This window comes from Microcaecilia unicolor, chromosome 1, assembly GCF_901765095.1.
Source record: "Microcaecilia unicolor chromosome 1, aMicUni1.1, whole genome shotgun sequence".
NCBI lineage: Eukaryota > Metazoa > Chordata > Amphibia > Gymnophiona > Siphonopidae > Microcaecilia > Microcaecilia unicolor.
In genome coordinates, this window is record NC_044031.1 from 666,263,788 (window position 1) to 666,287,887 (window position 24,100).

The 24,100-nt window shown below is 43.3% G+C and overlaps 1 protein-coding gene across 1 annotated transcript in view; it reads right to left on the minus strand.

Annotated features, from left to right (window-relative positions):
• TBC1D21 (TBC1 domain family member 21) overlaps window positions 1-24,100 on the minus strand; it is a 115,631-nt gene that overhangs the window by 50,515 nt on the left and 41,016 nt on the right. The window contains 2 exon segments of the mRNA XM_030191427.1: window positions 3,567-3,667; window positions 14,025-14,135. Of these exon segments, the coding sequence (XP_030047287.1) occupies window positions 3,567-3,667; window positions 14,025-14,135 (212 nt within the window).

Genomic DNA, 24,100 nt, shown 5'->3' on the forward strand with positions numbered 1-24,100 from the left:
AGATAACTCATATTTGCTGTTTTTTGTGTATACCCTACTTTGATTTGTACCTGTGCTCTTCAGGGCACAGACCGTATAAGTCTGCCCAGCACTATCCCCGCCTCCCAACCACCCGCCCCTCCTCCCAACCACCGGCTCCGGCACAGACCGCACAAGTCTGCCCAGCACCATCCCCACCTCCCAACCACCATCCCCGCCTCCCAACCCCGGCTCCGGCAAAGACCGTACAAGTCTGTCCAGCACTATCCCCGCCTCCCAACCACCAGTCCCGCTGCCTACCACCGGCCCTGGCACAGACCGTACAAGTCTGTCCAGCACTATCCCCACCTCCCAACCACCAGCCCCGCCTCCCGATCCTGACTAAGCTCCTGAGGATCCATTCCTTCGGCACAGGATTCCTTTATGCTTATCCCACGCATGTTTGAATTCTGTTACCGTTTTCATTTCCACCACCTCCCGCGGGAGGGCATTCCAAGCATCCACTACTCTCTCCGTGAAAAAATACTTCCTGACATTTTTCTTGAGTCTGCCCCCCTTCAATCTCATTTCATGTCCTCTCGTTCTACCACCTTCCCATCTTGTCATGTGACAAGGCTGAAGTCGTCTACACCCAAGGAGGTTTAATTGCCCCCCTACGCAGCCACCATGTTGATATACTCAAAATACATTACTTTGTATGGCAGCAAGCTCTGCCTACTGGCTTCAGGCCAGATAAAGGGCCAAGCACGCTTCTGCCATCTCCTTTCAATTAAACCTCCTTGCATGCATCTAACTGTAATAGCATGTAATTTAAAGGTGGCCGTACACATGGGTGACGGTTGGGTCGAATGTGGGTGGGGCACACAGTTAACACATGTAAATTATAGAATACTATAATTTATGTGCATTTTTCATCAATTTAGGTGTGCATTTCACCTGCTATACTGGGATTCTATAAAGGAAAGTAGGCCCTAATTTATGTACAGAGAAGGCTCCTAAATGTAGGTGTACTGTAATAGATTTGCCTTCCATAGGTGTAATTTTATAACAGGCTGCTTGACTTGTATTTGCATACTTTCCCTTGGAAAATTACCCCCTGGAAAGTACATGCACACATTATCACCTGGCAGTGTGCCTAAATTTCCAGTGCAACTCGTGTAGGTAATAAAGCGTATGCATAAGTCTAAACCACACTTCAACCCAGCATTTGTGCACTCACCCCCAGATTCTATAAATGGTGCGCAAATTTACGCATAAAAAATTACACGCTATTCTAAGATGCATACACAACTAATTGGCTAATGAGCCAATTAGCGACAATAATTGGGTGCTAACAATCAATTATTAGATGTTTTTGGACTGTTAAAGTCATGCACCTTTTGAATTATTGATACTGCTGAGGATTCAAATGAGAAAATTCCTAAAGGGTGGTCTTATGAAGATTTGCGCCACAACCATTGCTCAATAGAGCAAGGAACGCTGAGTTCCGATGGTGTGAGTTGCAGCAGTATCTGATGATCCACAGAAAAAGAGAATGATATTTTCATTATATGGTTGAAGCTGATTGAAGTTCTATCATAATATTACTCCTGTCTAAATTTGCATGAAATATCTGTAATGCTATAAAATACAAGAGCTAAAAGGTTTTTTTTTATTTGGGACACTTCATATCATTACTTAACAATCAATTATTGGCATTAATTGGCAACAATTTGGATATGCACACACATCTTGCTAAGTGCTATGCTATAAAGGTCTGTGTGCAAATCTTATAGCGCATAACTCAAAAGGGACGTGGCCATGGGAGGGGGCATGGGTGGGTCAGAGGCATTCTCTAAAGATACACGCAGTATTACTGAATACCAAGAATCCATGCCTAACTTGTGCACCGGGATTTATACCAGATTTCAGGTGGTGTAAATCCTCACCCCCAAAGATTGGCATGGAAATCAGCTCTAAGTGCTCTTTTATAAATGGTACAAACTCAGAGCACTGTTTATAGAATAGCGCTCTATGCAGATTTTTTTTTGGTGCACAAATTTAGGCACCCTGTACTGAATCTGGAGTATAGAATACTAGCACTTATGTATGTGAACTTGCATAGGGGTCCTTTTACCAATCTGCGGTAAAAATCGCCCTGTGCTAGCGGTGGGGGCCATTTTTGCCACATGCTGAGGCCCTTTTTACCGCTGCAGGTAAAAAGGCTGAAAAAAGACATGGCCATTTGGTAAGATTGCTCTTACTACATAGCCATTTGGGGGGGGGGGGGGTAGGGGGGGAGAGCACTTGCTGGGGCTGGAACTACTGCCAGTGCCCATGTTGGGCCAGTTGTAGCTCCAGATTAGCATGTGGTAAGCCCACGTTCAGCTTACTGCCGCTTTGTAAATGAGCACCATGGTGTGTGATGCAAGAGCAGGCAGTGTTCACATGGGCAGGGCATGGGCATCTCCCACAATTATACACACATGTTATAGAATACTGTCATTTATGTGCCAAAGTGCAGCATTTAGGCACACAGATTTACACCTGCATAGACTGGTGTAAGTGGGTGTGCCTAAATGTTGGCATGTAAACGTCACTTTATACAAGTATTCTATAATTAAATCTGGGTACCCAGATCCCATTATTGAAATCATGCTTAAGGCTAGATTCTATCTATGGCACCAAAAAAAGCACTATTCTATAAGTTAGGTGCAGTTTATAGAATAGTGCTTACATTGGGACTCGCACCTAGCTTTAGGCACGGCCATTTGTACTAACTGAAATGCAAAAGTACATACCTACATTAGACACGTATCCCCGTTATTCTATAACAAAGCACATAAATTTTAGGAATGCCCCCCATTACACCCATAATCCTCCCATTTCCACACCCCCTTTTCAGATTGTGTGTAAATTTTAGGCATGGATCCTACGCCTAAATTTACACACATAAAATCCCAATTAAATATGGAGCCCTCCAACCCCCCTCCCAAAATCCACTGTACCCACATGTAGGTGCCCCCTTTCATCCCTAAGGGCTATGGTAGTGGTGCACAGTTGTAGGGAGTGGGTTTTGGGGGGCTCAGCACATTATCGGCAAAAAGCAATGGCGGCGATCTCTAACGCCGGCCAACTCTTACGCTGGCTCAAATGTTGAGATTTGGCCGGCCCCGACCGTATTATCAAAACAAAAGATGGCTGGCCATCTTGTTTTGATAATACGGTCCGGTATGCTGCTTTCCGGGGCCGGCATTAGAGATGGCCGCCCATATAGATGGCCGGCCCCGTTCGATTATGCCCCTCCATGTCAACGGCAATATCCAACTAGGATTTCAAAGCTCTCTCTAATTCTGATAAATAAATGGAGCCACAGTGTCATCAATTTGTTGCTAGCTTTTTCCATATGCAATCAGCTGCCAAACTTAAAAGTCCTGTCAGGTCAAGGGTAGGCTAGAAGCAGAAAGAAAGGAGGCAAGCAGGACTTAAGGAATGCTAGCAAGAGTGTTGTAGAAGTAACTGAGGCACACAGAAGAGGAAAGGAATGGGATGTAGGGGAAAAATGAGAGGGACCAATAAGGATAAGTAAGAACTGAAAAGAAACCTACAGTCCTCTGGTGAAAGAACTGGAATATCCAGAAAATCTCATATTCTTGGTCTAAAATAAGCTGTAAAATCATCATCATTTCATGGAATCCTTTCTGATAATCTGCAATAAAGCAAAAAAAAAAAAAGAGCAGCATTATCACTTCATTTTACAATCAGTAATCAAATTACTTTGTGAGGAAGATGCAAAGTGAAAGAGTGTGTTACACAGGGGATGGGGGGGGGGGGGGGGGAGGGGGTTGGAGATTTTCTACTATGGGACCAGGACTACTGAGGTGTGGAGGAATGATGAAGGAGAAGAGGGAAGAGGCTAACTGGGTCGTGTGGAGGGTAATTCTATAACAGGGCACCTACCAAAGGCGCTGGTTATGGTATTTATTTCAGGTTTAATTTATAAAGTAAAGCAGGTACCTACTTTTCTTTACAGTATATTAGCGCACATGGCTGAAGACATGTAAATGTGAGCAGTGGTGTAGCTAGACAGCCAATTCTGGGTGGGCCTTAGCCCAAGGTGGGTGGGCATGCAATTACTCCCCCCCCCCCCCCAAGGCCCCAGTCTATGCCCTTGGTGCCTCAAAATATAAATACCTGAGTGGCAGAGAAGCCAAGCCAAGCCCTGCCAGCTGAAGACCTTTCCTGCCTGAGTCCTGCATGCAGCAACATTTACTCAGCAGGTGCGCTTTGCCGCTAATGCTGGCTCTCCCATGCACGCTCAGTTAGACCAGCCAGGAAAGTAGAGGGATTCTGAGCCGAAAGTGAGCAGCCCAGGCCCTCGAGACCCCCCCCCTTCCCATGTCTATGCCACTAAATGTAAGGCATTATCACTTAACCCCAGCCCTATAGCTGCTCTAAATGTCTGTGCCTACAAGACCCTATATGGAATCAAGACATAAGACATGTGCTGAGTGAATTTAAATTCTGATTCTGAGCTAAGTTGTTGAATGAATCATTTCAATCACCTTAAATAGGTAAGTAACTAGAACTCACCAATTTATTAATTTCTACCTTGGCTTTAGATTTTATGGCGTCCATCTATTTTTAAGTGCATGTTCATACTCACAGCTTTACACACACACACAAAAATCAATAAATAAAGAAAAGACTGAAAATTTAATTTGGTTTTCCTGGGGTCATAAGTACATAAGTACATAAGTAATGCCATACTGGGAAAAGACCAAGGGTCCATCGAGCCCAGCATCCTGTCCACGACAGCGGCCAATCCAGGCCAAGGGCACCTGGCAAGCTTCCCAAACGTACAAACATTCTATACATGTTATTCCTGGAATTTTGGAGTTTTCCAAGTCCGTTTAGTAGCGGTTTAAGGACTTGTCCTTTAGGAAACCGTCCAACCCCTTTTTAAACTCTGCTAAGCTAACTGCCTTTACCACTTTCTCCGGCAACGAATTCCAGAGTTTAATTACACGTTGGGTGAAGAAAAATTTTCTCTGATTTGTTTTAAATTTACTACACTGTAGTTTCATCGCATGCCCCCTAGTCCTAGTATTTTTGGAAAGCGTGAACAGACGCTTCACATCCACCTGTTCCACTCCACTCATTATTTTATATACCTCTATCATGTCTCCCCTCAGCCGTCTCTTCTCCAAGCTGAATAGCCCTAGCCTCCTTAATCTTTCTTCATAGGGAAGTCGTCCCATCCCCGCTATCATTTTAGTCGCCCTTCGCTGCACCTTTTCCAATTCAACTATATCTTTCTTGAGATGCGGCGACGAGAATTGAACACAATACTCAAGGTGCGGTCGCACCATGGAGCGATACAACGGCATTATAACATCCTCACACCTGTTTTCCATACCTTTCCTGATAATACCCAACATTCTATTCGCTTTCTTAGCCGCAGCAGCACACTGAGCAGAAGGTTTCAGTGTGTTATCGACGACGACACCCAGATCCCTTTCTTGGTCCGTAACTCCTAACGTGGAACCTTGCATGACGTAGCTATAATTCGGGTTCTTTTTTCTCACATGCATCACCTTGCACTTGCTCACATTAAACATCATCTGCCATTTAGCCGCCCAGTCTCCCAGTCTCGTAAGGTCCTCTTGTAATTTTTCACAATCCTGTCGCGATTTAACGACTTTGAATAACTTTGTGTCATCAGCAAATTTAATTACCTCGCTAGTTACTCCCATCTCTAAATCATTTATAAATATATTAAAAAGCAGCGGTCCTAGCACGGACCCCTGAGGAACCCCACTAACTACCCTTCTCCATTGTGAATACTGCCCATTTAACCCCACTCTCTGTTTCCTATCCTTCAACCAGTTTTTAATCCACAATAGGACATTTCCTCCTATCCCATGACCCTCCAATTTCCTCTGTAGCCTTTCATGAGGTACCTTGTCAAACGCCTTTTGAAAATCCAGATACACAATATCAACCGACTCCCCTTTGTCCACATGTTTGTTCACTCCTTCAAAGAATTGAAGTAAATTGGTCAGGCAAGATTTCCCCACACAAAAGCCATGCTGACTTGGTCTCAGTAATCCATGTCCTCGGATGTGCTCTGTAATTTTGTTTTTGATAATAGCCTCTACCATTTTCCCCGGCACCGACGTCAGACTCACCGGTCTATAATTTCCCGGATCTCCCCTGGAGCCTTTTTTAAAAATGGGCGTTACATTGGCCACCCTCCAATCTTCCGGTACCACGCTCGATTTTAAGGATAAGTTGCATATCACTAGCAGTAGCTCCGCAAGCTCGTTTTTCAGTTCTATCAGTACTCTAGGATGAATACCATCCGGTCCAGGAGATTTGCTACTCTTCAGTTTGCCGAACTGCCCCATTACGTCCTCCAGGTTTACCGTGAAGTCAGTAAGTTTCTCCGACTCGTCCGCTTGAAATACCATTTCCGACACCGGTATCCCACCCAAATCTTCCTCGGTGAAGACCGAAGCAAAGAATTCATTCAGTCTCTCTGCTACATCTTTGTCTTCCTTGATCGCCCCTTTTACCCCTCGGTCATCCAGCGGCCCAACCGATTCTTTTGCCGGCTTCCTGCTTTTAATAGATACAGATTGCATTAGAGTTGGTGATTTAGGCACTCCTTAATGGAAGCCATCTCAACATCATTATTGTTGATATCATATAATGAAAATTTCTATCTGTATTCATGAAAACTCTTTCTTTCCTTCTCATGGTCCCTACCTAAACTGCACTTTGCAAGGTAGTCAAGAGAGTGATTAGCTTTTTATTTTTATATAAAAAAAAACACTACCACTAGAAGCCTTGGATACTTTTTTAAAATTACTTTTCAACTTAAGCTGAAATTCAGTTGCCAGAGTAGAAGGAAAAAAATACACCATCATTTATATGTGGTCTCTCATCCTTACTTCTTTGCCTCTGGCCTCCACCCCTGCATTCCACTTTCATTCCTTTCACTCTCCACTGCAACTGTTCTTACGGTCTTCAAACATGCTGTTGTCACTCCACTCCTTAAAAAACTCTCACTTGACCCTACCTGTCCCTCCAATTATCGCCCCATCTCCTTTCTCCCTTTCCTCTCCAAGTTACTTGAACGTGTCATTCACCGCCGTTGTCTTGACTTTCTTTCTTCACAACCTATTCTTGACCCACTCCAATCTGGTTTTCGCCCTCTTCACTCTACTGAAACTGCACTTACCAAAGTCTCTAATGACCTGCTACTGGCTAAATCCAGAAGTCTCTATTCTATCCTTATCCTTCTTGACCTTTCTATTGCTTTCGACACTGTTGACCACACTATACTCCTGGATATGCTGTCCTCATTTGGATTCCAAGGCCCTGTTCTTTCCTGGTTCTCCTCTTACCTCTCACTTCGTTCTTTCAGTGTTCACTCTGGTGGATCCTCTTCAACTTCTATCCCGCTTTCAGTTGGTGTGCCTCAGGGTTTCTGTCCTTCGACCCTTCCTTTTCTCCATCTATACCTCTTCCTTTGGTACCCTGATCTCATCCCATGGCTTTCAATACCATCTTTACGCCGATGACTCTCAGATCTACATCTCCACCCCTAAAATCTCAACCTCAATCCAGGACAAAATTTCAGCCTGCTTGTCGGACATTGCTACTTGGATGTCTCAACGCCATCTAAAGCTAAACATGACCAAAACGGAACTTCTAATTTTCCCCTCTTCCCCCTTTCTCTATCTCTGTTAATGGCTCACACATTCTCCCTGTCTCTTCGGCTCGTAACCTTGGAGTTATCTTTGATTCCTCTCTCTCCTTCTCTGCATATATTCAACAGATCACCAAAACCTGTCGTTTCTTTATCTACAACTTTAGCAAAATTCGCCCCTTCCTTTCTGAATACGCTACCAGAACCCTTATCCACACCCTTGTCACCTCTTGCTTGGACTATTGCAATTTACTTCTCACTGTTCTTCCGTTCAGCCATCTCTCTCCTCTCCAATCTGTCCAAAATTCTGCGGCACGACTTATTTTCCGCCAAAATCGTTATACCCACACTAGCCCACTCCTCAAGTCGCTTCACTGGCTCCCTGTCCGCTTCCGCATACAGTTTAAACTTCTCTTACTGACCTTTAAATGCATCCACTCTGCAGCCCCCCATTACCTCTCCACTCTCATCTCTCCCTACATTCCTCCGCTCACTGGAAAAATCTCTCTTGTCGTCCCCCTTCTCCTCCACTGCTAACTCCAGACTTCGTTCCTTCTCTCTCGCGGCACCTTATGCCTGGAATAGACTTCCTGGACCTATACGTCTCGCTCCATCTCTACCTGTTTTCAAATCTATGCTGAAAACCCACCTTTTCACTGCTGCTTTTAGCTCCTAGCCACTACTCAGTTGCCCTCCCCTTGTCCCTTCCTCCCTTCTCACTCAGTACTTCCCTCACCCATAACTGTCTTGTTTGTATTATTTAGATTGTAAGCTCTTTTGAGCAGGGACTGTCTCTTTTGTGTCAGGTATTCAGCGCTGCATGCATCTGGTAGTGCTATACAAATGCTAATAATAATAATAATTCCTTCCCCATCATTCCCGAGCATCCCTTTTCATGACTCATCACACCTTTGCATCCACATTGAGTTATTAATCCAACATTTATTCATTAGCCAGCATGGAATTTTTTAAAATAAAGCACTTAGCGGTCCTTTTATTAAACCGCAGTAAAAAGTGACCTGAGGTAGTGTGGGTCTGGGTGCATCATTTTGGTGCCTGCTGGGACACTTTTTACCGCAGCTGCCTTTCTTGGTCGGCGACTCCTAAAGTGGAACCTTGCATTATGTAGCTAGGAACCTTGCATTACAATCACCATGTCCCAGAATTTCAAATAGAACGTAAACTCCTACTCAGCCTCCCCTTTGCAACAACTGGTCTTCTCTTTCAGGCTGTCTATAGTTCATTTGCTCCGATTTCTCCTACTTCACTCTGTTTCCAGTACTTATGGCATCCTCAGCTTCATAGCCAAAGAATTGCCTGTTAAGGCTTTTACCACCAAAAGACAGTCACTGCCACTTAGACCATGCCATTTGCAACTCCACCACTGGAGTAGCTCTCTTTAGCTGTTCCTTATGCCTAAATCCTACAGAACTTTCTAGGCAGACTCCAAATTTCTGCTGTGGTACACTACTCCATTAACTTCAAATAAAAGTTCAAACTGATAGAGCTATGGGCATCTCACTGAGGCCTTTCTAAGCAAAGTAGTCACCTCCTTAAGCTCCCGTGATTTCTGCAAACTCACCAAAGAGAGGCCCCCATAGATCAAAATCTTTTGGTCCTCCAAGACCAGTTTCTTGAAGGCTCTTTCAACAAGTAGAATTCTTTCTTTAACTAGGAATCTCAGGAGGCATACCACCATATGCCCAGATAGGTTTAATTTGGGCATGTCCAAGATTCTTTGTGCTTGCTCAATAAGCACCTCTTTTTGCAGGCCTACCTCACCGTTTCTCTGCAGGAGTGGATAAAGCATTTGCCTCACCTTTTCACTGGCATCTTTATATTGCTCCAGCTCTGGCACCCCCAGATTCTTAAATTGCATTGCCTCTTTCAGTTTTTCTTATATTCAACATTATGAGTCATTTCTCCCCATAATTTCTCCATGTTGCCAGAGCTGCCACTTCATCCTCCTGAGACTCTAGCCTCTGCTTCCTCCACTCAGTTTCCCCAAGATCTGCTGTATTTCGCTGCAGTTCTATGAGCAGCTCTCTCACTTCCTTGGTGCTGATCTCACCCTTAAGCTCCTTTTTCAAGTCTGCTAACATTGCTCACATTTCAGAGCATGTGAGGGGAAACTAGCAATGTTCTGGATTGTTATCACTAGCTGCGTCCTCAGCTCAGTCTCCCAAGGCATTCCTCATCTCACCACATGCTCCATGCATGTTGTCGTGGTCACTTAGCCAAAAATAGTGTTTTATATCACTTTATTCAAGCTCGCTCATTAATTCTTGCACCCCCCCCCCCTTCTGGACTGTCTGTAGTTGCACTGTGGTCACACTGTAGGGGGAAGGACACCGCAATCAAGGTAAAATTAATGCATCCCCCACTGGAGCCCAACACTTCAAACTGCCATCTTGCAGCAATGATGTCACTTCCTTCTGTGTACTAGTATTTTATAAGAACAGGTGGAGTGGAATTTTAGAAAGGATATCCAGTTCAGAATATGGATGTCCAAGTCTATACCTCAAATATGGATGTCCATTTCTCTTGTATTTTAGAACAGCATCTGCTGTCACACAGCCCGTTCTAAAATACATGAGAAATGGATGTCCAAGTGCTAGCTACATCCAGCATAAACATCTATTTTACAAAATGTCTATACTATGAATGGGACAAAACAAAGAACACAGACATCTTTGTGACAGCATAGGCGCATCCATATTATAAAATGGTAGCACAGACATCCACATGGAGGAGAAGCCTAGGAGTCCTTTTACTAAGGTGCGCTGAAAAATGGCTTATGGTAGTGTAGGCGCAGGTTTTGGGTGTGTGCTGATCCATTTTTCAGTGTGCCTGTAAAAAACAAAAACACCCTTTTAAAATTTTTTGCAGAAAATGGACATGCAGCAAAATCAAAATAGCTGCGCAGCCATTTTGGGTCTGAGACCTTACCTCCAGCCATTGATTTAGCGGTAAAGAATTACGCGGTAACTGGGTGGTAATGACCTACACGCATCAAGTGCCACTTGGTGCGCGTCCGAAAACAAAAATTATTTTTTTGGATAGGCGTATCGAACGCACGCCAAAAATGAAATTACCGCATGCAGTAACTCCATTTTGGCACACGTTGGGCAAGCATAGATACTTACGCGGCTTAGTAAAAGGGTCCCCTAATGTTTAGAGCAGCCAGTAAGGACCACAGCAGAGAACCAGAGGTTGCCATCTCAAATGCCTCTGTATCTGTTTGTAATTTTTTTTTTTTATTGTGAGCCCTCCAGGGACAGAAAACTACCTACTGTGACTTCCCCTACTCCCTCCAGTGGAGATCTGCTCAATTGGAGTACCTTTTTGTAATCTGGATGTGCCAAGTACCAGATCTGAATACTGAAATTCATCTGTTTTTACTTGAATGTCCCTTCCCTCTCTGCAATCAGAATTGGACGTCTCTATTTTGGCTCCTTTCTACTCTGTAGGGGTATTTCCCTGTGTGTCTCGTCTTGCTGGTCCTGGCCTGCATAATCCTATGACATCAAGATGGCGTCTGTACCCTATGACCTGCACAGCAGTAATTTAGCTAATTCAGCTTACTGGAAAATCACTAGCAAGTCATGTAACATCCGAGGACATGCTGTGGGCAAACCAGCCCCCCTTTATCTCCATGAGAAGCTGTAAGGGAGTGAGACATGGCTCCAGCTAACCAGGTGAGAAACAGAAAATGCATACCACAATGTAACAACTTGAAGAACAACGGACGCTTCTTGCCATGCAGTGAGCCGAGGGAGAATCCAGATTGGTCCCGGCTGGTTGTCAGGTTGTCAGGTTCAGAGCCCGTGGGGCCGGGCTCTGGAGCAAACGTGAGCCCTTGGGCTGCTGACGAGGAGCAACAGCAGCAGGCAAAACCCACCAACCGACGCTGGGCAAGCACACCGACACCGGCAGGGACTGCAGGCACCGCCCAGCGAGCTGGAACACACGGACTGGAACACTGGACTGGAATTCCCCAGACTGGAGGACACAGAACTGGAACCCCCCGGACTGGAACACTGGACTGGAATCCCCCGGACTGGAGGACACAGGACTGGAACACCGGACTGGAGCACACCGGACTGGTCCACACAGCTTCACCTGCACTTAGCTACTAAGCCCCCCCCAGGAGTTGAGCTCCTGGGTTCGAGTAGCCGGCAGGACTTACTGGATACCGGATGACACAGGGACCAGGACTAGAAACAGAAGTACTCCTAAACCTAAACTGATCTACGTGCTCCCAAGCCCTAAACCAGCAGGAGTGTTCCTAACAGTAAACTGACAAAAGGACTTCCTAAGCCCTATACTAAACATGGGCTCCTAAGCCCTGCTCAAGAAAGGGACTTCCTAAGCCCTAAACTAACAGAGCAGGGAACTAAACACAAAGCTAACACAGGTGCTACTACGCACCAAGCTACAAGCAGAGCTCTACACTAATAAGCTAAACACAAAACTAACAAGCTACCTAAGCACTGCTCTAGCAAGCTAGATACAACTAACAAGGTGCTTCATAAGCACTACTCTGGCAAGCAACCAGAAGAGCTCCTAGCACTAAAAGGGAAGACAGGGGAGCCACAAGGAAAAAGCAGGGAAGCTAACACATAAGCCAAAAGTGCTTCTAAAGCACCAAACACCAACAGCAAAGACTGCAATGCTCCCAATAGCACAAACACCAGAAGTACTTCTAACAGCAAACTCTGCAGTGTTCCTAACAACACCAAGCCCTGAATTACTTCTATCAGCAACAGAGCTTCCAAAGCCCTACACACAGCAATGCTTCCAAAACCAAGAGGGAAAAGCAGGGGGACCAAAGGGAAAAGCAGGAAAGCTAAACACACAGACACCAGTGCACACTGCACTAACACTAACCTGGCCCTTAGCAAAAGCAAGCAGGGAAACTAGACACAAAGTCAGAAGTGCACACTGCACCACCCTACCTAAAGCAAACACCACCATTGCAAAGGCTCTGAAGGAAACAACACCACTTCCTTATCAAGGCCCTCCCTGATGATGTCACACTCCCTAGACCTAGGCAAAAGCACAATGACCCAGAGAGGCCCAACCGACACCAATGCAACACCGTGAAGCACTTGAAGCCAGTACACCCAAAGAGAGGTAGCGCTAACTCAGTCCACTCACACAGCTGTGTCTCAAAAATAGGCACCTTCAAGACCTATTAATCTAGGCACCCTATTATAAATTACACTCATCATGTCTATAGCACACGTAGGGCAATTTTGTAAAGCATGAACTAACAATTAGATACCAATTACATGTGTATTTTATTAGAATGATGGCATATGCATACATATTTGTATAGCCTAATGATTAGTCCAGTAGGAGCTAGGGGGACAGGGTTAGATTCCCACAGTGGCTCTTTTTGACCCTGGGAAGTCACTTAAGTCTCTATTGCTTACCCCCTCATTTACTAAGCCGCGTGGCAATGCTGACACAGCCCATTCAAAGTGAATGGGCTGTGTCAGCATTAACGTATCGCAGTCGCTAGCATGGCTTAGGTGGTCTTTTGCTAAAGGTTAGCTCGAGTTATCTGCAGCAGGTCCCATTTTATTCCTATGGGCCCTGCTGTAGATAACTCAAGCTAATCTTTAGTAAAAGACCCCCCCTTAGTAAACATGGGGGTTAGATTGTGAGAGAAAATACCTATATATAATATGTAGCTTTGGTTGTACCACAGAAAGATGGTATATCAAATATATTACATTACCCTAAATGTCATAATTCTGCTTAAGTGCTATTCTATAAATATGCATGTATTTTATTTAGTGCATGTTTTAGGTGGGCATACACATAGGTAAAATCTGGGTGGAGCATTGCGGGATTCACACTTATGTGCATAACTTAGATAATACCTACACTTAAGTGCACATGTCAGCTCTGTAGTAGGCGTAAATGCTCATGCCTTACTTATAGGTGTGGCTATTCGCAGTTCCACCAGTATAAGAAGGCATTTATATTTCTTTATAGAATAGGCTCCTACCAGGCACCCTTTAGGCACCTGTTTATCGGTGCCCAATTATAGAATTGCCCCCTATTTGACTTATATAGCACTGTATAAATACACAGACAAGAAACTCCCTTCTCTATAGAGTTTACAATTTAGTCAAAATTCCTAGATAAGTAAGAGGTTTCAGGAAATGTATTTATTCCCCCTCCCCAGAGAATGTAAATTTATTCCCCCCTCCCCAGCAACCTCAGTTTTGACCTGCAAAAGGAGAAGAAATCAAACCCGCATCTCCTGCATGGGAGTCCACAGCCCTGCTAAGATAGCAGGTCAACCTAAACAGATTTATAAAAAAAAAATTCTTACCTGCCTCTGGATTTGAAAAATAATTCAGAAGCAGAAGTCTCTCCAGTTGACTTTTGTTCACAAAAACATTTCCCTCACTGTCCCTGTCCTGCAACCGTTTCACATCACACCCTGTTAGAAGTGGAAATAAATATACTCAGTTTGTGTCAATGTTTGCTGGAGTCCCATAAAATATGAAGAAAGAGATGAGCATTATGACAGTGATTATTGTGTCTCTGGTCTCTAGCATCCGTAACAAATATAGAAAGATGTATTTGGTAGAGATGTGTATCCATTTGAAACATGGGAAATTCAACATTGTCCTCCCATCTCATTTTTAATTTGAAATGACAGGTAACCTGACATTTTGAGGGTTTTTCTGTGCCATTAATGGTGTACACTACTGAAAAATAGTGAACATGCTTCAAAAACAGTGCACCATTAACAGTATTGCTCCCCAAATTGAAAGATAAAATAAAAGTCCTAAAGACGACACAGGAAACTAAACAGAACGCTCTTTTTTTGCCCTGCATTACCACCCATCTCCTGCGTGCCTTGGTGGTAATGCTGAATTTGGCGGATGCTGAAAACATGTGGTAAAAATATTTTCTACTTTCTACCGCAGGGCACCTACCCAGCGGTAAATGGCAGCTGGTGCAAGCTGCTTGCTTACCGTGCGGGTAGTGCATGAGACCTTACCACTAGGTCAATAGGTGGCAGTAAGGTCTCAGGCCGAAAATGGACACACTCTGGTTTCAATTTTAGCGTGCATCCATTTTCCGGCCCCTTAAAAAAGGCACTTTTCCCTAAATGTGGTAAAAAATGGCCTGGCGAACGCCCAAAAGACACGCTCACACTACCGCAGGCCACTTTTTACCATTGTTTAGTAAAAGAGCCCCTTAATTTATATACATTTTAAAATCTGAAAACATAGATGACTCATAGTAAAAGAAGATAAGGCCCATCAATTTTTCCTCTCAAGGTGGTTTCTGAAAAGACACACCAGTAGTATTATCCTTCATTGTTTTAATAAAGAACTGCTGTAAATATTTGATTGCACGCCACACTGTGTGTGTGTTTTGTTTCATCTCCACTGTTTTAGGTTTTTTTACTAAAATATACAATGCACATCATAGTATTTATGGGGGAATTTAATAAATGTCGCACAAAGGGACCCTTTTATAAAGGTATGCTAGCGTTTTTAGCGTGTGCTAAAAATAAGCATGCGCTAAACACTAGAGATGCCCATATATTCCTATGGGTGTGTCTAGCATTAAGCCAGAGCTAATGATTAGTGTGTGCTAAAAATGCTAGCGTGCCAAAAACATTGTTGCGCCTTTGTAAAAGATCCCCACAGTTAGGTACCGGGATGATGCGAGCTAGGCATGAATTCTATAACAGCAATTCCACATGAAACTGCCTTTATAAAAAACTAACTTATGTGCCCATACATGGAACTGCCTTTATAAAAAAAACTAACTTATGTCCCCATACATGGAACTGCCTTTATAAAAAAAACTAACTTAAGTCCCCATTCTCATACCTAACTTTAGGCATGAGCATTTACATCAGCCTTGGCTGGTGTAAACACTGATGCCAAAGTCCTGGCAGTTAGGCATGGTGATAATAGTATTCTATAACGCTGCACCTAATTTCCAGGCATGTCCCTGATCTTTCTATGCCTCTCCCATAGCCACTCTCACTTTGGAGCTGGGTCCAATGGAAGTTAGGAACAAGGGTTGTAAAAAAAATGTTATTAAGGTCAATCAATTGATCCTTAGCATCAATTTGGAGCCAATAAACCTATTATGTTATGCATGGAAATGGAAACCGTGTACAAAATTCCACATGTAACTCTGGGCAGAGACAATGGCTCAATGGTTCCCATGAATGGGATGTAAACATACCAGGATATAATCTTTTTAGGAAGGATAGAGAGGGGCGTAAAGGTGGAGGAGTAGCTCTGTATGTGAGAAATGATATCACAGCGACTGAAATGACAGGGAACTGGGGAAAGGAAGAAGCGATATGGATCACCTTAAAAAGAAAGGATAAAACCTCGGTCCATGTGGGTGTTGTCTACAGACCTCCGACACATTTGGAGGACCTAGATAAAGATCTGATCGCTGATATTCAAAAGTTGGGGAAGAAAAGAGAGGTGCTGTTGTTGGGAGATTTCAATCTGCCGGATGTAGATTGGACGGTTCCATCTGCGAAATCGGAAAGAAGCAGAGAGATCGTGGATGCTTTTCAAAGTGCTTTACTCAGACAAATGGTGTCAGAACCCACGAGGGAGGGAGCGACGCTAGATCTGGTACTCACAAATGGGGATAATGTGTCAAATGTCCGAGTGGGTGCCCACCTGGGCAACAGTGACCATCAAACGGTTTGGTTTGATATGACGGCTGAAGAGGAGGGTGGCCACTCAAAACTCAAAGTCCTGGATTTCAAACATGCTGACTTTAGTAAAATGGGGGAATACCTGAGGAAGGAGCTGATGGGATGGGAGGAAATACAAGAAGTGGAAGGACAGTGGTCCAGACTGAAAGAAGCTATAAATAGGGCCACGAACCTTTATGTAAGGAAAGTAAATAAAAGCAAGAGAAAAAGGAAACCGATATGGTTCTCCAAGCAAGTGGCTGAGAAAATAAAGGCTAAAGAGTTGGCATTCCAGAAATACAAAAAAACTCATGAAAAGGGACACAAGGAGGAATACCGGATGAAACTGAAAGAAGCCAAGAGAGAGATACGACTGGCGAAAGCGCAAACGGAAGAACAAATGGCTAGAAATGTGAGGAGGGGTGGCAACATTTTCTTCAGGTATATTAGTGAAAGGAAAATGACTAAAAAGGGAATTGTGAGACTAAAAGATACTGCGAACCGCTATGTGGATAATGATGAAGAAAAAGCAAATTTGCTAAATAGATACTTCTGTTCTGTTTTCACAGAAGAAAATCCTGGAGAAGGACCGCGATGGACTGCAAAAAGTACAAATGAGATTGAAGTGGATAGAGCACCGTTCACGGAAGAGAGTGTGTATGAACAACTTGAAAAGCTAAAGGTGGACAAAGCCATGGGGCCAGATGGGATCCACCCTAGGATATTGAGGGAGCTCAGAGAGGTTCTGGCGGGTCCACTTAAAGATTTGTTTAATAAATCCTTGGAGAGGGGAGAGGTTCCGAGGGATTGGAGATCGGCGGATGTGGTCCCACTTCACAAAAGTGGTGATAGGGAAGAAGCTGCAAACTACAGGCCGGTAAGCCTCACTTCAGTTATTGGAAAAGTAATGGAAGCCATGCTGAAGGAAAGGATAGTGAATTTCCTGGAAGCCAATAAGTTGCAAGATCCGAGACAGCATGGATTTACAAAAGGGAAATCGTGCCAAACGAACCTCATTGAGTTCTTTGATTGGGTGACAGGAGAACTGAATCAGGGACGAGCTATGGACGTAATCTACTTAGATTTCAGCAAAGCTTTTGACACGGTTCCCCACAGGAGGCTCTTAAATAAACTGGAGGGGCTGAAGATAGGACCCGAAGTGGTGAACTGGATTAGGAACTGGTTGACGGACAGACGCCAGAGGGTGGTGGTGAATGGAATTCGCTCGGAGGAGCGAAAGGTAAGTAGTGGAGTGCCTCAAGGATCGGTGCTGGGGCCGATTCTGTTCAATATATTTGTGAGTGACATTGCTGAAGGGTTAGAAGGTAAAGTTTGCCTATTTGCGGATGATGCTAAGATCTGTAACAGAGTGGACACCCCGGAGGGAGTGGAAAACATGAAAAAGGACATACGGAAGCTAGAAGAATGGTCTAAGGTTTGGCAATTAAAATTCAATGCGAAGAAATGCAAAGTGATGCACTTAGGAAGTAGAAATCCACGGGAGACGTATGTGTTAGGTGGGGAGAGTCTGATAGGTACGGGCGAAGAGAGGGATCTTGGGGTGATAGTATCTGAGGATTTGAAGGCGATGAAACAGTGTGACAAGGCGGTGGCAGTAGCTAGAAGGTTGTTAGGCTGTATAAAGAGAGGTGTGACCAGCAGAAGAAAGGGGGTGTTGATACCCCTGTATAAGTCGTTGGTGAGGCCCCACCTGGAGTATTGTGTTCAGTTTTGGAGGCCGTATCTTGTTAAGGATGTAAAAAGAATTGAAGCGGTGCAAAGAAAAGCTACGAGAATGGTATGGGATTTGCGTTACAAGACGTATGAGGAGAGACTTGCTGAACTAAACATGTATACTCTGGAGGAAAGGAGAAACAGGGGTGATATGATACAGACGTTCAAATATTTGAAAGGTATTAATCCGCAAACAAATCTTTTCCGGAGATGGGAAGGTGGTAGAACGAGAGGACATGAAATGAGATTGAAGGGGGGCAGACTCAAGAAAAATGTCAGGAAGTATTTTTTCACGGAGAGAGTAGTGGATGCTTGGAATGCCCTCCCGCAGGAGGTGGTGGAAATTTAAATGGTAACGGAATTCAAACATGCGTGGGACAAGCATAAAGGAATCCTGTGCCGAAGGAATGGATCCTCAGGAGCTTAGTCAAGATCGGGAGGCGGGGCTGGAGGTTGGGAGGCAGGGATAGGGCTGGGCAGACTTATACGGTCTGTGCCAGAGCCGGTGGTGGGAAGCGGGACTGGTGGTTGGGAGGCGGGGATAGTGCTGGACAGACTTGTACGGTCTGTGCCAGAGCCGGGGTTGGGAGGCAGGGCTGGGGAGGTGAGGATAGTGCTGGGCAGACTTATATGGTCTGTGCCTGTGCCAGAGCCGGTGGTTGGGAGGTGGGGCTGGTGGTTGGGAGGCAGGGATAGTGCGGGGCAGACTTATACGGTCTGTGCCCTGAAGAGCATAGGTACAAATCAAAGTAGGGTATACACAAAAAGCAGCAAATATGAGTTATCTTGTTGGGCAGACTGGATGGACCGTGCAGGTCTTTTTCTGCCGTCATCTACTATGTTACTATGTTACTATGGGCGCTCTATACACCATTTGAGGGTTAGCACCTATTAATTCAGTAGGTTCAGAACAATGTGCTGCCCTGACTGGTAGCCAAGATGGACTCATCCATTGGGAAGATGAGGCAGTTGCTTAAAGTAACAAAGGTGGGATAGGGGGCAGGGTGACAAAGAGCAGTTGCAGTCAAAGCTGATCCTTACAGTCACACCAACTCAAAGAACCATCAGCAGAGAATTTCAAATACTCCATTTCAATGCAATCCATGGCATTTTCTGAGGTGAAGTTTGGGTGGAATGGGAGCAGTCACTATTTATACGTGTATTTTATGAAATTTTCATGTGCTAACGTTTATGCCTGCTTCCAAGCAGATGTAAATGTCCACAGCTTCAATCTACTTGCAATGTATTTATTTATTTATTGGGCTGTATTAACCGCCTTTATGAAGAGATTCGCCCAAGGTGGTGTACAGCAGGTACAGTTTAACATAAAACTTACAATTTTGTTAACAGCATAATAGTAAAAATGACCAAATATAAACATAAATACAATAAATGAGAAGCTTGAAAACAGCAAATTAAAACCTAATAGGACTACCATGAAAGTATCAAAAATATACACAATTAACGGCACTGACATTCAAATAACAGATATAAAACGATGTCACATAATACTAATGAAACATCTAATAAGCACGTATTAGAACATTAAGATAATATTCTGTTTATATAGTATTTTCTAAAGACACATTGGTGAGGCGCAGGGGCGTAGCCAGACCTCACGGTGGGAGGGGGCCAGAGCCTGAGGTTGGGGGCACATTTTGAGTGCCGCCACGCCTCGCCCCCCCACCACCGCCTCGCCTCCTCGTCTCACCCCCCACCACCTTGCCTCATAAAGAAATACCTTTGCTGGCGGGGGTCCCCAACCCCCGTCATCCGAAGCCTTCTTCAGCGCCGGTCTCCGGCACAGCCACGTTCGCTGCCCTGCTCTTCTTTCTTCTTGCTCCTCCTGTGCACGCAGATGCTCCTCAATTTCTCCGGTGCTGAAGAAGGCTTCGGGTGATAGGGGTTGTGGACCCCCACCAGCCAAACCAGGGGCCCAGATGGAATTTGTGGGGGTCCAGTTATGCCCTCATGCCTATGGCTTCTAAGTGGCCTTCACACAGAGGCAGCCTGTTATAATAATACAAATGCTGAATTACTGTGATCATACCAGTTGGGGTTAGGCCTAGATATGTTATGAAAATGGTACATATGGTATTGACTACTGATCTGCAGTTAGAGAGAGGTACTGGTTGTTTTGCTTGACTTATACTATCTGCATTTGTTATTGTTGATCACGTCATTTAATCAGAACATCTGGCATTTGAAGTTATTAAAGATGTGGCTCTACAGTAGTATGCTTCATTTCTGTCTGGGAGAAAGCAGCCTGTGATCATGGGAGATTTTTCTTCTGATCCCTCATTGGTGTGCTGCGGTGTCCCAAAAGGATCAGTGATTTTGCCAATGCTTTTTAACATCTTTTTAGGTTCTCTGGGTAGCATAATTTGGACTTTTAATGTTAGAAAAGTGCTTTATGCAATGATAAACAGCTATATATCACCTTCAAACTTACACATGAAGAGGTGCCATCTATTATGGCAGCTTGCGCGTTCACGATTAGTGTCTGGATGAATGGTAGCAAACTAAAGCCAAACTAATTAATATGAGATGTTTTTTCTGTTTCTACACGTATCTTTTATTTATTTGTTATGTTACAAATATTTAATGAATTCTTAAAAAATATGCCATTTAAAACCAAGATACTTGAGATTATCACATAATAAAAATACAAAAAGTGCAACCTCTAAATTTCTTTTCCTTAAGGTAGAAGACTTAAAGGCAGCACTGCAGATGCTCATTATATCACGTCTTAATTATTGCCGTGCCTTGCTGGCTAAGGATGTATTTGCATTTTTTACAAATGCAAAATGCTACTGCTTGTATTGTAACTAGTTGTAAACCAAGGGATAGAATTGGGTCAATCCTAATGAGAGCATATTGGCTCGTTACTGAATATAGGATGAGATTTAAAATTTGCAGTCCTATCTTTAAGTTTGTTCAATTATTGGGAGCAAATTATCATAAACTTCTATTGATCTCTTATACCCTCAGTCAAGGATTCCCAAACCTGTCCTGGGGGAACCCCATCCAGTCATGTTTTCAGGATATCCACAATGAATATGCATGAGATAGATTTGCATACCAAGAAGGCAGTGTATGCAAATCGATCTCATGGCTTCAAAGGTGACTAAAATGATCTACTAACACTGGCAAATACTTCAGTTGCATGATATTTTCCATTCTGGACCTTGCATTGCTTATTCTCGTGATCGCAATATCAGAGATCACATTGTAAGACTGCATTTGTCAGACCAAAACATTGCCTCTGCAGGTTTGCATAAACCTTGTGGTACATGTGATTTTTGTTCCACATCTCTTACAGATTCTGAGTGGAAACATCCAGTCACAGATAAACAATATAAGCTACATCATAACAGTACATGTGATTCTTGTTTTGTTATATACCAGTAAATAATCTTGTGCCCAGGCAACAAACTTTATGTGGGACATACCAGCAGGAAGATTAAAACCTGCTTACTTGAATACCGTGAGTTGTTTAAATACTCACACTTCGTCAGCTCCATTGAGTTTCATTTTTTACAATATAATCGTTCTTTTCACAAATTCATTAGTTCATTATTGAAGAAATTTCTCCACCATCTCTCGGTGGGGATCGACAGCAAAAACTGACATATCGAGAGCAGTATTGGATTTTTGATTTGGGGGCAGTTGGCCTTTTTGGACTTACCCACAGATTCTTTATAGCGAGCCTAGAGATCCGCACCAAAATCCAAGCATATTCTATAACGAGGCATATAACTTAATTGACTTAACAAGATAATCAGCGTTGATAGCAGTTCTTAACAAACTATAATGAGCGCTAATTGGCAATAATTAGAATTTTAACGCATAACTCTCTAACTGCATTCTGTAATGCAGTGTGCCTAACTTCTAACGCATGCAAGCAAAAAGGAGCGTGGTTATGGGCAGGGAAATGGGTATTTCATGGGCATTCTGAAATTTACAGACGTAGTTATAGAATATGGCCTAGTGCACCTAAATCTATATGCTTGGATTTACGCCACATTTTCATTGGTGTAAATGAAGGCGCATAGATTTAGGCGCTGGTATATCAACTAAGCATATTCTATATAATGCACTTAAATCTAGGCACCACTTATAGAATACACTTAGTCGGCATTGCTTTCCATGCCAAATTTTTAGGTGCCATATATAGAATGTGCCCCTTAATGACTAAGTAGAGTTGAATACAATTATCTGATTTTTCTCCTGTTCCTGTTTAATAAAGTTTGTTTGTTATAGAAAGGTTTTGTAACTGTGATGTCATTACATACTGCTGCTTTGGTTTCATTTTCCAGGTTTTCTTTAAAAAGGCATCTCCTTTAAATGTCTGGTAAGCCTTGATGGGATTAAGCTTGATTTCTGAAATAAGTGGCCATCAATGGTGGTACTAGCAAGTATGAAAGGTCTCCGAAGCAAAGTCCAAAATGAGGAACCTCATTGGGTCATCATGGCTATTCCTTAACCGCACATTTTTTAAGACAAGTGCTTGAATTTGTTTATTAAGACTCTCATTATTTACAACATTGATGGTCGATTTTGCATGGGCACATACTATATGAACATTTTGAACACTTTGAATATAGTAGTTGGATATTATTTACCAGTAGTATTTTTTGGATTGGAGACCAATTGATGTAATTTAAATTAATGCTGTTATACGCTGGTGTGAGCTCTCTATATAGCATGTCCTTTAGTGTTTCAGCAGCAGCAGTTTCGCTGCAATGAATGATCAATTACCGAAGGTCTCCTTTGCAATTTACCAATTTGAACTAGTTGAGTTCTTTATTTCATTTGAATCCAACACTGAAATTAGTTCTGTTCTTATATTAAGGGGAGTGTTGTACATTGGAATATTCCTCTTCTCAGAAATATATATTTCGTTGGAAGATACTCAACAGAGCAGCATGAGTTTGGACTGCAAAGATTCCACCAGATGGCTAGTGCTAGTCAAGTTTATCCTATATTTTCAGTGAAATTTGAATACAGGAAAGCAAGTCTTCAGTAAACAGATCAGTTTACAAGTTTGAAGTGATCAGGAACGTGTTTGAATGTGTTGGGCAAAAAGAAGGGAGGTGGTATTAAAAAAAATTGGAAAGAACACTAGAAATGTACACTAGTTTGAAATAACATGGGAAACATTTCACATATTGTTTTGTGTTGTTTTCAGGCTGAAATGACAGGAAATTCCCATTTTTGTTTGTGTGCGTGTGTTAATAGTACCCATTCTTAGGAAACACAGAGGATCCCTAATTAGAAAGAAGATGGTATAAAAATAAAACCTAAATGGACTGCATTACTACTACTACTACTTATTTCTATAGTGCTACTAGACATACGCAGCACTGTACACTTGAACATGAAGAGACAGTCCCTGCTCGACAGAGCTTACAATCTAATTAGGACAAACAGGACAAATAATAGAAAAGGGAATTACTAAGTTGGGGATGATAAAATAAGGGTACTGAACAAGTGAGTAAGGGTTAGGAGTTAAAAAGCAGCATCAAAAAGCTAGGCTTTTAGCCTAAATTTGAAGACGGCCATAGATGGAGGTTGATGTACCAGCTCAGGAAGTCTATTCCAGGCATATGGTGCAGCAAGATAAAAGGGACGGAGTCTGGAGTTAGCTGTGGAGAAGAAGCGTGCAGATAAGAGAGAATTACCCAATGAACAGAGTTCCCGAGGAGGAGTGTAGGGAGCGATGAGAGAGGAGAGGTACTGAGGAGCTGCAGAGTGAATGCACTTATAAGTTACTAAGAGGAGTTTGAACTGTATGTGGAAACGGATAGGGAGCCAGTGAAGTGACTTGAGGAGAGGGCTAATATGAGCATAGCGACACTGGCGGAATATAAGTCATGCAGCAGAATTTTGAACAGATTGACGAGGAGAGAGATGGCTAAGTGGGAGACCTGTTAGAAGCAAGTTGCAATAGTCTAAGCGAGAGGTAATAAGAGTGTGGATAA